Source organism: Mus caroli, chromosome 17 (assembly GCF_900094665.2).
Source record: "Mus caroli chromosome 17, CAROLI_EIJ_v1.1, whole genome shotgun sequence".
In the NCBI taxonomy this organism is placed as follows: domain Eukaryota; kingdom Metazoa; phylum Chordata; class Mammalia; order Rodentia; family Muridae; genus Mus; species Mus caroli.
In genome coordinates this window covers 76,366,435-76,379,579 of record NC_034586.1, presented here as the reverse complement: position 1 = coordinate 76,379,579, position 13,145 = coordinate 76,366,435, and the positions used below count along the sequence as shown (strand labels likewise).

General features: G+C 42.1%; 1 protein-coding gene across 3 annotated transcripts in view; it reads left to right on the top strand.

Moving 5' to 3' along the window:
* Map4k3 (mitogen-activated protein kinase kinase kinase kinase 3) overlaps window positions 1-13,145 on the top strand; it is a 156,240-nt gene that overhangs the window by 76,001 nt on the left and 67,094 nt on the right. For all 3 annotated transcript variants that reach the window (XM_021186158.2, XM_021186159.2, XM_021186160.2), the window contains 7 exons: window positions 374-421; window positions 3,205-3,247; window positions 4,745-4,817; window positions 8,871-9,002; window positions 9,162-9,224; window positions 9,309-9,390; window positions 9,475-9,585. In XM_021186158.2, coding sequence (XP_021041817.1) covers window positions 374-421; window positions 3,205-3,247; window positions 4,745-4,817; window positions 8,871-9,002; window positions 9,162-9,224; window positions 9,309-9,390; window positions 9,475-9,585 — 552 coding nt within the window. The remainder of the gene's footprint in view (window positions 1-373; window positions 422-3,204; window positions 3,248-4,744; window positions 4,818-8,870; window positions 9,003-9,161; window positions 9,225-9,308; window positions 9,391-9,474; window positions 9,586-13,145) is intronic.

Here is a 13,145-nt window from a genome sequence, read left to right as displayed (position 1 = left end):
TACTATTAGTGTAATGATTATAGTATAACCTAGAATTCAAGCACTCTGGGTCTGTATAGTTCTCTTAATGACAGAGAAGGGCTTGCTCAGTAACTCAGAAGAATTGAAATTCATTCTGATTTTAGTGAAATATACCCTTTAAAAGTTCAAATTATTTACAGAGTTTACTAAATGTTATTTTAGAAATATCAGTGGTTCTACCTGAGCTTTCTTTATCTTTCTCTTGACTCTATTGCCTTCTGTAAAACTTTATTATAATGAGCCGACTCTTACTACCGGGTTCTCTATAGCGTGAATAAAGAGTGACTACTATTATTCAGTGTGCTGTGTGATAAATCTTGCTGATTTTTCTATTTTTATTTTGAAACTCTAGGGGTTGTATTACCTTCACAGTAAAGGAAAAATGCACAGAGATATAAAGGTACACATTCTAGTTTTGTCCTGTTTTTCCCTTTTAAATAACCTGCTTTTCACTTGTAAATTCTCTAGATTAATCGCTGAGCAGACTTCTTTAGCTCATTCTACATGATGAGTTTGCTACCTGAAATATAATAATGAACCTGAGTGATGTATGATAAGTTTCACTACATTTTTAGAGTAGCATTGTTGAGTCAGGGTCACATACAATAAAGTCTACCTTTCTAAAGTGTGCGGTTTCAGTGGGTTTTTTTGGAGTTGCTCATTTGGTTTTGGTTTGGAGGTGTTTTGAGACATGGTGTCACAGATCAGGCTGTCCTCAGACTCACCATGTAGCTGAGAATATACTTGAATTCCTTCTCCCTTTGTCTCTGTCTCCTGAGAGCTGGAATTAGAATTCATGAGCACTACCACACCTGGCTGGATTAGGGTTGTAATAGGTTTTTTAAAGCTCATTTGTAACTGTTCATCAAATACAAATTACATCCATAGATCCATGAGCTCACAGTGAATTGTGTGCTTACTGGATCTTCTACTAAGTTTGTCACTCCTCAGGAAATGTATCTCAGTGGTGATGTAAGATGATGTTAGCAATGTACCTGGGAGGCTGAGGTAAACCCTGACACCTTCTGTGCTCTCCTCTCGGGCTCTCGGAACAGAGCAGTGTGCTCTGGACAAGCTCAGTCAGGATTCTTGGTGGTGTTTCTAGCGACACTGCACTCTTCAGCTCTTCAATCAAATGGTTCGTTCTTTTATTGATTTTTCCCTCCCTTTATTTCCTTATTCAATTCTCTCCCTCTCTTATTTTCTCAAGTTTTTCTAGCACACAGCCTATTAGCCTTGTAAGGGGGGAGGTGATTCATGCTGCTTTCCTAGTTCCTGACGCAAGCCCTGGCCTCTGTCCTCAGAGAACCGCCTGTAAACCCGCACACTACTGTCCCCTGGGATGTGAGCAGACTCGCAGAACTGCCTTGGGTATTTTCTGTAAGCCACTTCAAAGGCAAAGGAAAGGGTTTGTACTTCAAAGGTAGATGAGCGTCTGTGGAGGTCAGGGTAGCCGAATGGGACTGGGAAGGACTGGTAGGTTTTGTCAGAAGTAAAGAGTGGCACGCTCTCCAAACTGAAGAGTATGAACAGAAATACGAAGTGAAGGATGAGGCCATTTTGGAGAATATAATATTTGTATTATATTATTAAGGAAGGTTTCATAGGTGATAGGATTGTCTGGGTAATTTTGTGCTCTGTTGTACAAGGACTCATGCCAGCCTTTAGTTTGAGTAAATTCTGGCCATCTGCTTAGCCTATCTCCACCCTTGTCTAAGCCTCCTCCCTCATGCTGTCTCACCTACATCTCTCTGGTAGCCTTCTTCCTGCTCTCACTGCTTCTGGTCTTGAGTGCTTCTATAGTTACCGTTGTGTTTGACAAACAGAGTGGCCTTTCAAAGTCACACCATGTTACTCCCCTGCTTATCAATCAGCTCCATTGATTTCCTGTAGTAGTCACTGAGAAATGCAGGTGCTTGCACCACGGCCAGCAAGGTTCTGCATACCCCAGCCCCTGCACGAGTTCTCTGAGCTTGCCTCCCATGTGTCCTCTTCTGACTTGCTCAGTATGTCTCAGCCACACTGAATTTTCTGTTGCTGGAAGTTTTTTAAGGTCTTTTCTGGTTCTAGGTCTTTGTGTTTGATGTCCCTTCTCCCTAGAGTGTCCCTGTCCTGGATTTCAGTGTGGCTGTCCATCCTTACTTCATTGGGACCTCAGCTTTCAGAGGACTTCCTTTCCATGCTCTGTCTTCAAGGTCCTGCCTGACTTTGAATCTTTTGTTGGGCCAGGGATAATCCTTTGTTCCTTCTTTCTCACCTACATCCACCAACAACCTGTTCACCACTGCACCAGAACCTAAGTGGCTGGCGGCAGTCAGTCGCCTCTCAGAGAGGGGTGAGTAGAGGAAAGAACAGATAGGTCAGGAGCTGTGATGTGTATGCGCAGTGACGGAAGTTGTAACTTCTAAGAATCATCCTGACAGTGGGGAGACAACATAGTAGAAGTCTGGCTAGGGAAAAGGTGACACGAAAAGCCCTGATGTGGCCCTGTAGAATTTCTCCCTTTCCCATGATCCCATAGGTCAGTGGTGTTATGTGTGGGTGCAGCTCATTGCATGGATGGCATTCTTGGTGTTTCGAATTCTCCTTCGTTTCCCTTCTACTCTGCTGCTAGTCTTTCTCTTGTTAGAGGTAGGGATTCCAAGAACTTTCCCCACATTGTAATCACACCAGACCTTGGCTTACTCACATAAAAGTTGTGTGGAGCAGTTCTGGACCCACAGCTGTGATTGAGGTGATAGCCGACTTAAACTCTTGACCAAGAAAGCCATTAGGGTAGAAAGCCTCGCCTCCCGAGAAGCAGGGCAGTCACATGCAAGCCCTGGTGAGTCCCAGAAAAAAAGCTTTTAAAGTATAATCAGAGCCATTGAAGGGCTGGTTTAAAATAACATTCTAATGTAGCAATGGTGTGCCATCAGCCAGGAAGTGGCATTTAGGAACTGTGTTAGCAGTCATACTGTGTTAGCAAGGAGCCCTTTAAAAGGCAGCACATCGGTGAAATGACCTAAAGAGTGGACAGCAGTGTTTCCTACAATTATGTAACGTTTTAATTGAACACTTTTTTTTTTATATTTAAGTATTTCTAAGTCTAAGGCTGTGGTTATTTAATATGTATTAAATATTATATGTTTCACCTAATAAAATGTCTGTTTCCCACTCAACTGAAATGTTCTCACTTTGAAGGGCGCTAACATTCTACTAACGGATAATGGTCATGTGAAACTAGGTAAGTTAATCAAAATTCCATCACACTTACACTCACAGGTCTTTTCTAAAATGTAGTTGGCTTGGGTTTGGTTTTGTTTTCCAGGACTACAAGTCGCAGGTCCTAGCTCATCCATCTCTAGGGATGACATATTTGTTTTTCAGTACAGATTTTATTGCTGAGCCAGTCTCTCTCTGACTTTCCTTACCCTAAGGAAGCATAAACTTACTTCATAATAAACAGATTTTTGCAAAGAAATCATGAAATAATATGCATTGGTAACTCTTTCACCTCTAAACCCAGAGATTGGGCTTCTAGTAGAAAATCTGTATAAAATTGAAATGAGGACCAAAAAAATTAAAAATGTAGAAACTCCAAAAAATCCTACATCATGTTTTCAGCTTTAAAAAGCAACCATGCTATTACTGATATAAGAGTATATTTTAGATGCTAACTGTTGCTTTATGTCAAACAGTAACTTGCAAGGTATGATTAAAACAAAGTGCAAAACCAGTAATGACTTAGCATGAGTTTAAACAGAACAAGTATTCAATAAAGTAACTTTAATAACTGGTGACAAGAAAGTAATGACACATGGAACAATTAGGACAAACCAAATTTCAGACATTCAATTCATTTGTTTTATAAAATGATAGTAGTGCTCTGGGTGTTAGCTCGGTGGGAGCCTTTGCCCAGAATGTACCAGGCTCTGGGTTTGGCCCCAGCTGCACGGTACAGACAGACAGACAGACAAATAAAACTGCTTTCAACTACGGCCTACTGTCAGGCTAATCAGATTGAAAACATGTATCTCATCATTGACATACGAGATAGTTTTCCTCCGCAGCCTGTCAGTGAGAGAAGCAGGAAGGGCTCAGTGCTGGCCCTCGGAGGCCTGCTTACTGAGCAGTTTCTATGAGCACCTGCGTCCGTAGCAGCGTTCTATACCTTCCTTCTCTTAGGATAGGTTTAGAAGGCTTAAATGCACTAGAGAGTATTGGATCTGAGCGTACTCAAGGAAGAGTACCAAGTCTCACTAGTGGTCATTGTTGGCTTCAGAGTGTGCCGCAGAGGGAAGGCTGTGGGGAGGCTGTGTTTTGTGTCTTTTCAGGATAGATAGGTTTACCAGTGTCCACTGAAGTCTGCAGGTGTCAGTCTGTCTGGCAGAGAGCGAGTAAACTATCCAGTTACTTAGAGGTCCATTCTAGTAAGACTCCTTGAAATAGAGGAGAACGAGAAATTAAAATATCAGTGTCAGTTTCAATTTTCCTAAGGCCTTTATTTTTCAATCACAATTATTTCACTTTAACCTTTATTGTTGTTTGAATTGTATGAGTTACGTGGGAATCCACTAGGCTATGCTACATACTACTTTGTGATATTTTAATAGTCCATCAAAGTTAAAAACTGTAACATGTTTGAGATTGTTCCATATTTGTGAAATTGATGAAAATAAGTATTGGAAGTTACTTTTGGTATTATCTTAAATGATTTTTTTTTCTCTCATTCTTTTAATAGCTGATTTTGGAGTTTCTGCACAGATAACAGCTACAATTGCCAAACGGAAGTCTTTCATTGGAACCCCATATTGGTAATTTTATTTAACTCAAATTTTTAACTTAAAATTTTTTTATTATCCTGTCATTATTGTATGCAGTGTTTCTTTTAAAAAAAAAAAAACATGTCAGAAATCTTACGCTTAGGACAAAGGGATTCCTCAAGCTTAGGTTTACCAGCATGTGCTAAATTAAGCATGTGTTCTTATGGACTACTTGTCAAAAAGTATCCTACACACCGGCTTTCATAAAACAGAAAAGGCTATAAAGTTTGATACAGTTGTTAGCTTCCTGATACTTAACACACATTTCAATATATGTTTTTATATCTATCTTTTTCATATCCATATTCTAATTATTATATTATTCACAGTTTTCAAAAACTTTGCAGGTTTTGGAGTTTACCGGGAATTGAACGTAGGGCCTCAATCATTCTAAGTAAACAGTTTCATCCAGTGTTTTTGCAGTCCTGATTGAGTGTGATAAAAAGCAGGTCTCTGGGCATGTGGAGTCTTTATGCCAACCCTCAGTTCAATTCTTTACCTTCTTTCTGGAAGTCTGATCCATAGACTTTCCTTTCTGGCCATACCTGTCCTCTCGGTAGTTTTTCCCGTCACAGAAAAACCATCCTAGCATTCATTGTTTATGCCTTCATTTTGGCCGCTGTGTGCTGGTGGCCTCACTGGCTGCGTGGTAGGCAGGGACAGCGCTGCTTTGGGTTTAATGCCCTGGAGTCTGGACCACACCTTCAGCTCAGTGCTACCCTCCCCAGACATCTCTAGTCTGACTCCTCAGTGCACAGCGGTGCTACTGGGGTTTTGTGTTGTTCTAAGCAGGGAGCATGATAAATACCATCTCTTATATTGATTTGTCTCCATCAAATATAATTTTTTAAAGGCAACTAGAGCTAAACCAGTTCCGTCTTTTGCTGGCCATTATTTGTAGACTTTGTTGTAAAAGTTGAAGATTCCAGCTCATTCACTTGTCTTGCAGTTGTCTTGTTCTTGCAGTGTTCTTGCTGAATCAGTTAATAGTCTGCCATCACTCTTCACTGTTTTCCTGAGTCGTCTTGTTTTTAAATTGCTTAAATCTTCTCTTAATCTCCTGTCAGACATCCCATTCCTCTTCACCTTGCCCAGTTCTGTAAGATGTGCCTGTATGATTTTCTATGCCTGTAAAACCTGCCAAGTTATTAGTCCTGTATGTGTGTGCACAGGAACTTAACTGCATGCCCGGCCAGCACTCTACAGTTGAGCTACATGGCCATGCTTTGCTTCCGGGTGCGATCCCTGGGAGCTCCTTTCTCATATTCTAAGTCTTCTTCTTTGACCTGCTTTGAATTATGTTTTAGTCTCTTTCCGTAAATGGTGTATGGGTGTAAGAGCTTTAGGACTTTGTATTTCTAGCTTCACATTTGACTGGGTTTAAAGCACTAGGTTAGAACATTTGAGGCATTGTCCATGGGCTTCTGTGATGCCATGTGAAGCCATCATGATGTAATGTAGTGCACCCCTCCTCCCATGGTGACGCCTCATATTTTCATATTCCGTGATGGTTCCTGGTGTTTCCATATCCTAGATACTGTGTTTGGTTTTGACCTTCATTCGTTCATGCTTGTCATTTGGTGTTTATTTCAGAGACAGACAGACATCTTTCCCATTCTAGACGGTCCTCCTGGGAGGTATTTCTCTGGTGTTGACATGGTTGTCTCTCTGCTGCGTTTCTTCCTGCTCTCTGGGATGTCTAAAGTCTTGCCTCAGGCCACTTGAATCAACCCACGAGTTTTCTCTTTTTCTCCCACTTCATTTTTTTGGAAGTTTGTTTTTGTTTTGTTTTTTGTTTGTTTGTTTTTCTTTGAGGTAGGATTTCATTATGAAGATCTGGCTGTCCTGAAACTGACTGAAACCAGGCTGGCCTTGAACTCACAGAGATCTGCCTGCCTCAGCTTCCCAAGTATTGGGATAAAAGGCATGACCCACTCCAAACTAACTCTCCCACTTAAAAAAAAAAATGCTATGTTCAAGATTAAGGTGAATCTCTGTGAGTCCAAGGCTAGCCTGGTGGTCTGCCTACACAAAAGATTGAGGTGAGTCCAAGGCTAGCCTGGTGGTCTGTCTACAGAGCAAATTGCAGGCCTGCCAGTGTTTCAGAGTTGAGAGAGACAAAAAAACCTTCATGTTTCTGTGGGAATTTCTCAGCATTTTAGGTTCATACTTGCATGATGGAGGCTTCATCAAAAGTTTAAAATCATGGTATGTTAGTTCATACCAAAGAGCAAGATGCTACAAGCCAGTTCTTGAACTGGGAATGATGTATTTCCTACAGTCCCGGTTTGGGGGAGACTGAGGCAGGAGACTGATTGGAGCCTGAGAGGTTGAGGACAGCCCGGAGCAAATTGAGCCTGTCTCAGACTATGAAAGCAAAGCAGACTGGCATCACAGGTGCAGTAAGCCGAGGCAGGGCCGCCTTCACCTAAGAATAGCGTCTCCCTTGCAAAGTGATGAAGAATTAGCCAGGAAAGCCTGCTGAGGCAGGAGAACTGAGAGTTAGTGGCAAGTGCCCTTGGACATCTCTTGTGTGGTGGTGGAGCTGGCCCTTACTCAGCAGCCTTTGTGGAGGGCCAAAGCCTTCCCTCCCTTTGTGCTGGTCACACTTTCCAGTGTACAGTTCTGTGATGGATGAACATCAAGATAAAACAGACCGCCACCATTGGGAAACATTTTCTGTTCCCTTCCCTCACTCTGGGGACTCCTGTGGCTCTGCTGCCCCTTCCCCAGACATCCTGCGTATGGGGTCCCAGCTTGTAGAGCTGTCACAGTTCTTTGTGACACTTGTGCTCTTGCCTTTGTTGAAGGCATTTGGTTGTCTTTATAAACTTGTCTTGAACAGTTTTCTAAAACTCACTTTCATTTTGGTCATAGCTTAGTCTTCTTACCTTTGTAATAAGGGTGTTCGTCAGATTCACTGTGTGTGTGTGTGTGTGTGTGTGTGTGTGTGTGTGTGTGTGTGTGTACGCACGCGCGCGCGCGCTCGAGTAGTAGCCAGCACACCTGACACATGGCTCTTAGGTGAGTGGGCACAGGTGGAAGGAGAAGCACCACCCGCACGCACTTTGGCTGCTGTGACGCTGGCTGGCAGGCTGTGCTGGGGTCAGGGGTTGAGTGCTGCCCACCCTGTAGGCTCCCCTCTCCTGTAGCCATGGTCGAGCTGCCTGTAGTTAAGCCCCAGCACTCTTTACATCACTGTCCTTGCCATGATTTGAATTTCCAGGAGGGAGATTTTGAGATCAAATTGCTTTTAAGACCAAGTGTTTTGAAAGTTGCCTGGCTTTTTAGTTTTATTGTAACTGAGCCGACTCCCCTGCGGTCGTGCGCATGTAAGGCGCCCACTCGATGCTCTTTGGAACTGGAAGACTCCCATGTTTTTCTCAGTTGTTTCCAAAACTGGTTTGGGATTTCAAAGTTTGTGCATTTGAAAACTGATCATTTAAACAAGTCATTACACTAAAACAGTAGCAAAGTTAAAAGGAATTAAAACGTTAACAAATTTGTAATTTCTCTTTGAACAAAATATTTTTAAAAAGAGGCACGCATTTTGATAACTTTTCCATTATTATAATGTAAACTTTTTAATTAAAAGCATTCAAAAATTTATAGTAAATATAAACTAAATGCTAAATGTGAAAATTCTTGGTGCCCCAAGAAATGGTGAACTGAGAACAGTGGCGAGGCTGCAGGGTAGAGCTGTAGGCGTCGTATGTTGGTTACAAAGGTTCTTTCCTTTATGGAATTTTGGGGAAGTCTCCTGATGAAAACAACTCCAGGGCAGATGACTGTCATCCTGGTAAATTTTCATCAACGTTGTAGTGTAGCTGACTGATGAAGCCGTCACTGGGGAGACTGAGGTGTCTTCCGGGAGACATCAAGAATTTGAGGAAAGTAGGTCTGTTATTATGGTATATCTATTTCAGACATCAAAGGACTAAACAGAATTCAGTGTAGCTGTTAGTGAGTGTGTGCCTCTGGTAAAGAGAGCACAGGAAAGCACACTGAACACAAGATCCGTGTGTCCTGGCTTCTTTCCTGCAGGATGGCCCCAGAAGTCGCGGCTGTTGAGAGGAAAGGCGGGTACAATCAACTGTGTGACCTCTGGGCGGTGGGCATCACTGCCATCGAGCTGGCGGAGCTCCAGCCACCCATGTTTGACCTTCATCCGATGAGGTCAGTGTGTCTACGCCAAGCCCATGCTGACTAAAGCTTATTTACTGTGTCCTGGGTCGGCTTTACCCTTACTGGGAGTATATAGAAGTGTGTTCCTTCCTATCCTGACAATGAATCGGAAGTGTTAACTCTGTGCAAAACGTTTTATGTGTTTTTCAGGGCCTTGTTTCTAATGACAAAAAGCAATTTCCAGCCTCCTAAACTAAAAGATAAGTTGAAGTGGTAAGTAACTTTGTCTATTGACTTTCATAGCAATGTGAGCAAAACGGAAATTAAAATGCAGGAGCCTAATTTCATCTTTCTTAGGTCAAATAGTTTCCATCATTTTGTGAAGATGGCTCTTACCAAAAATCCAAAAAAAAGACCCAATGCAGAAAAGCTATTACAGGTATTGTTTTACCCTGAAACATTCATTTTCTTTCACAAAGTCAGATGTTTAACAAATGTCTAAAGTGTTTTGTGTGTTTTATAGCATCCCTTTGTCACACAGCCTCTGACAAGGTCTTTGGCAATAGAGTTGCTGGACAAAGTGAATAATCCAGACCATTCCACATACCACGATTTTGATGATGATGACCCAGAGGTAGGAATTGTTTTCACTAACTAGTACACATAACTCTGTGTGTGTGTGTGTGTGTGTGTGTGTGTGTGTGTGTGTTTAAACAAACTATTATTTAGTGAGGGTGACCAATTCTTCATCCTGGGAAGTCATATTGGTCACTTGATGACATTTGTGGAAGAAGGCAAAGGCAAGCTCATTTAATACATATAAAGTCACTAGTTACTTCAGAGTGGTCCTGTAGGCTGCTTAGTTATCACATGAGAAGCAACACACTCCCTAGTCTTCTTGGAAGAACCCTTGTACCAGACTTCATAAGATACTGGGAGTTGGCTAAGATAGAATTGATGTGTTAGCAACGAAAACCATGATTCTCTACTGTGGAAATAAAAACAAGCCAGCATGTATGCAGATATAAAGTTACCCTAACATGACAGGAACACTGGTATTAGTGGAAACCCATCTCTGTTAGCTTAAGAAAGCTGTGTGCCTGATCCCAGCTCAGTATATGTGGCACAGCCAAATTCTCTTCCTGCCTTCAGTCTGACTGCAAGGAACTCACAATGGTGCGGGCTTGAAAGGTCATGGAAGGAAAAGAATTCTCTATAAACAGGTAGATGTCAGATTGTCCTCGGGACAGCCTTTGTCAATTCACCCTTGTCCTAGGTCACCATGTTGATACACTAATAATAGGCTCTCTCTTTTTAATAAGTTTTGAAAGGGATTTGGAAGTATGAAAGTTAGGTGTGAAGTATATTTGATCTAATACTTGGGAGGAAATTGGTTTCAGTTATTTTGTGTAATTTTAGGAAACTTGGCTTTATAAATTTAATTAGTCCGACATATGCAGGGTAGAGAGGCTATAAAAGTGACCTCTAGGCCAGGGTTGGGTACATGCTTGTAATCCCAGCACTTGGGGCTTGGGGCTGCTGAAGCAGGAAGACTGTAAGTTCAAGGACTGCCTACAGTACACACTGAGACCCTAGACCATGTAAGCTGAAATCCCGCAGTCTTAATAATCATGGGAATACTTGAGTTTTCCATGACATTTTAAATTTTTGTCAAAACATTAACTCTTAGTATCAATTATATATATATATATATATATATATATATATGTATATATATGGAAATAGATAATATTATGTAGTATTTAAGAATAATAGGAAGTAAAGCTAGTATTAGTGTATTTTATTTTCATTTTGAAAAATAATGTAGACCACTCAGCATCCAGCAGTCTGCTGACCAGTAGCTACCTAGTCTCACCTTGTCCTGTGACTTCATGACACAGAGCAAGAATTCTTTTATGCCATAGTCCTTTCTGCATCTCCTTTCTAGTCACAGTCATGTTGTGATCCTGTGGTTTACATAGCAGTTGATGAGCTGAAAGTTAGGGATGGGGTTTGTTCTTTGTGCAGTTATAGCTAGCATACTGTAGGAACCAAAATTTGAGCCACATTGTAAGGAGCTGGTATCATTAAGAGCATGGTCACTGGGAAGTCATGCATGTCAACCCTGCAGGGCAAGGACCATTGCTTACTGCAGTGCAGGGCATTTGTATTATTGTCTGAGCTCAGCCTACTTGTAACTCAGCATGTCTGTTTTAAACTGTGTCCAAAGACACAGGCACTATGCAGGAGGAGTATCCTAAGTGTACCATGCAGCAGCAAAGGGGGGTTGTGGCATTTCACTTCATGATATAGATGTTTTCTGCAGCAGTGCATAGACCTTTTTAATTTGAGACAAGGCTCCACGTATGTTCCAGGCTGCCTTGATCTCTCCCAGGCAAGCCTCAAGCCTGCAGTCCTTCTTTGGCCTCCTGAACAACTGTGATGACAAGGCTGTGCCACCAGCCTTGACTCGGATCCTATTTAGTCCAATAAGAACTTGAGCTTAGTGTTAATGAATTACATTTTCTTCTCAGAGCTGTCTCTAGCAGTGAGAGCCTCAAGGGGAGCCTTTCCCATATGGGAAACTTGCTAGGCATTGTTATCACCTGAGATGGATGCTACATCCTCTTCAGGTGGAGGATCGAGCTGCTGAGGGTTTCAAACATGGTCTCGTGAACCTCTCCGTTTGTGAGACCCCCGGGATTTCTGTAAGTGCAGGGGCTTATCCCCAGGATGCTTTTCTTAGGGGCAGTCGCTTAGGTTATCCTCAGTCCTTAGCTTTGTCTCAGTTCTAACAGAAGGGAAGAACAGAGGAAAACTGAGTCAAAAGGAGGAAATGTGTCCCCTGACAAACGGATTGTCACGCTGCTTCAGCATTACTTCATGCGTTGCTCTCTTGCTCACTTGGTGGAAAAGGCTGCAGCAGATTTTCTTTAATCACGGGTTTCCCCTCCACCACAGAGAAAGCTGGTCACAGCCTTTAAACAACCACTGGATTATGGAACTGTTCAGTTTTGAATGTTAGTTTATATTCGGCCCAGTGAACATTATTGGGAAGCTACTATGGATGAGATACATTCCCTAGTCTTTAAAAGGTCTGTCTGAGGAGTAAGGGAAGAGAGCAGCCAACTCTCTATTAAGGAAACCAGAAACAGTCTATTAAAGACCTCAGAGACATTTCCTGTGAGAGACCTCAGAGATGGTGTTTCAGAAAAACTGACACCGTTGGGCACAGTGTGATTTGAGGGGGGCATAGGAAAGGAACCTAATGGGGGACTTTTGGGATAGCATTGGAAATCTAAATGAAATAAATACCTAATTTTTAAAAAAAACAGAAAAAGAAAGGAACCTAAGATTAACCTCAGGACCTAGGGTTGGGGATTTAGCTCAGTGGTAGAGTGCTTGCCCAGCAAGCACAAGGCCCTGGGTTTGAGCCTCAGTTCTGAAGACAAAATAACAAAAAAACCCTCGGGACCATTCTTCTAATGATGTGTATGTATGCATGTCTGTGCCCAGAGGTGTCAGGTCCCCTTGGGGCTGGAGTTACAGGCAGTTGTTAGCCACCCAATATGGATGCCAGGAATGGAATTCCCATATCTAAATGCTTGAGTTCAGTGTTTAAATACTCTTTATCCTTGAATAATATCCATGAACAATGATTGCAATCAAGGCAAGCTTATAAGTGATTAAGAAGACATAGTGTGAACTAACACGATGGCCCTGAGGGTAAAGCACCCGACGCTCAAACCTGACCTCCTGAGTCCCATCCCACAACCCACCTGGGAGACCTGACTCCCAAACACATCATACATACACATACTCACATGCACGCAATAATAATAGTCAGCCTCATCACCACCATCATCATCATCTTAAAAGATAACTGTACATGTTTGTTCTTCCATTTGCTGAGTTCCTATGACAGTAGGGGGGCTTTTACATTAAATAACAGCATATAGTAGTACATCATATAAGTATATTTAGAATAAACTTTTAAAGGAAGCTTAAAGATTAATGTAATTGGGGGGTGTCTTAGTCAGGGTTTCTATTCCTGCACAAACATCAAGACCAAGAAGCAAGTTGGGGAGGAAAGGGTTTATTCGGCTTACACTTCCATACTGCTGTTCATCACCAAAGGAAGTCAGGACTGGAACTCAAGCAGGTCAGAAAGCAGGAGCTGATGCAGAGGCCATG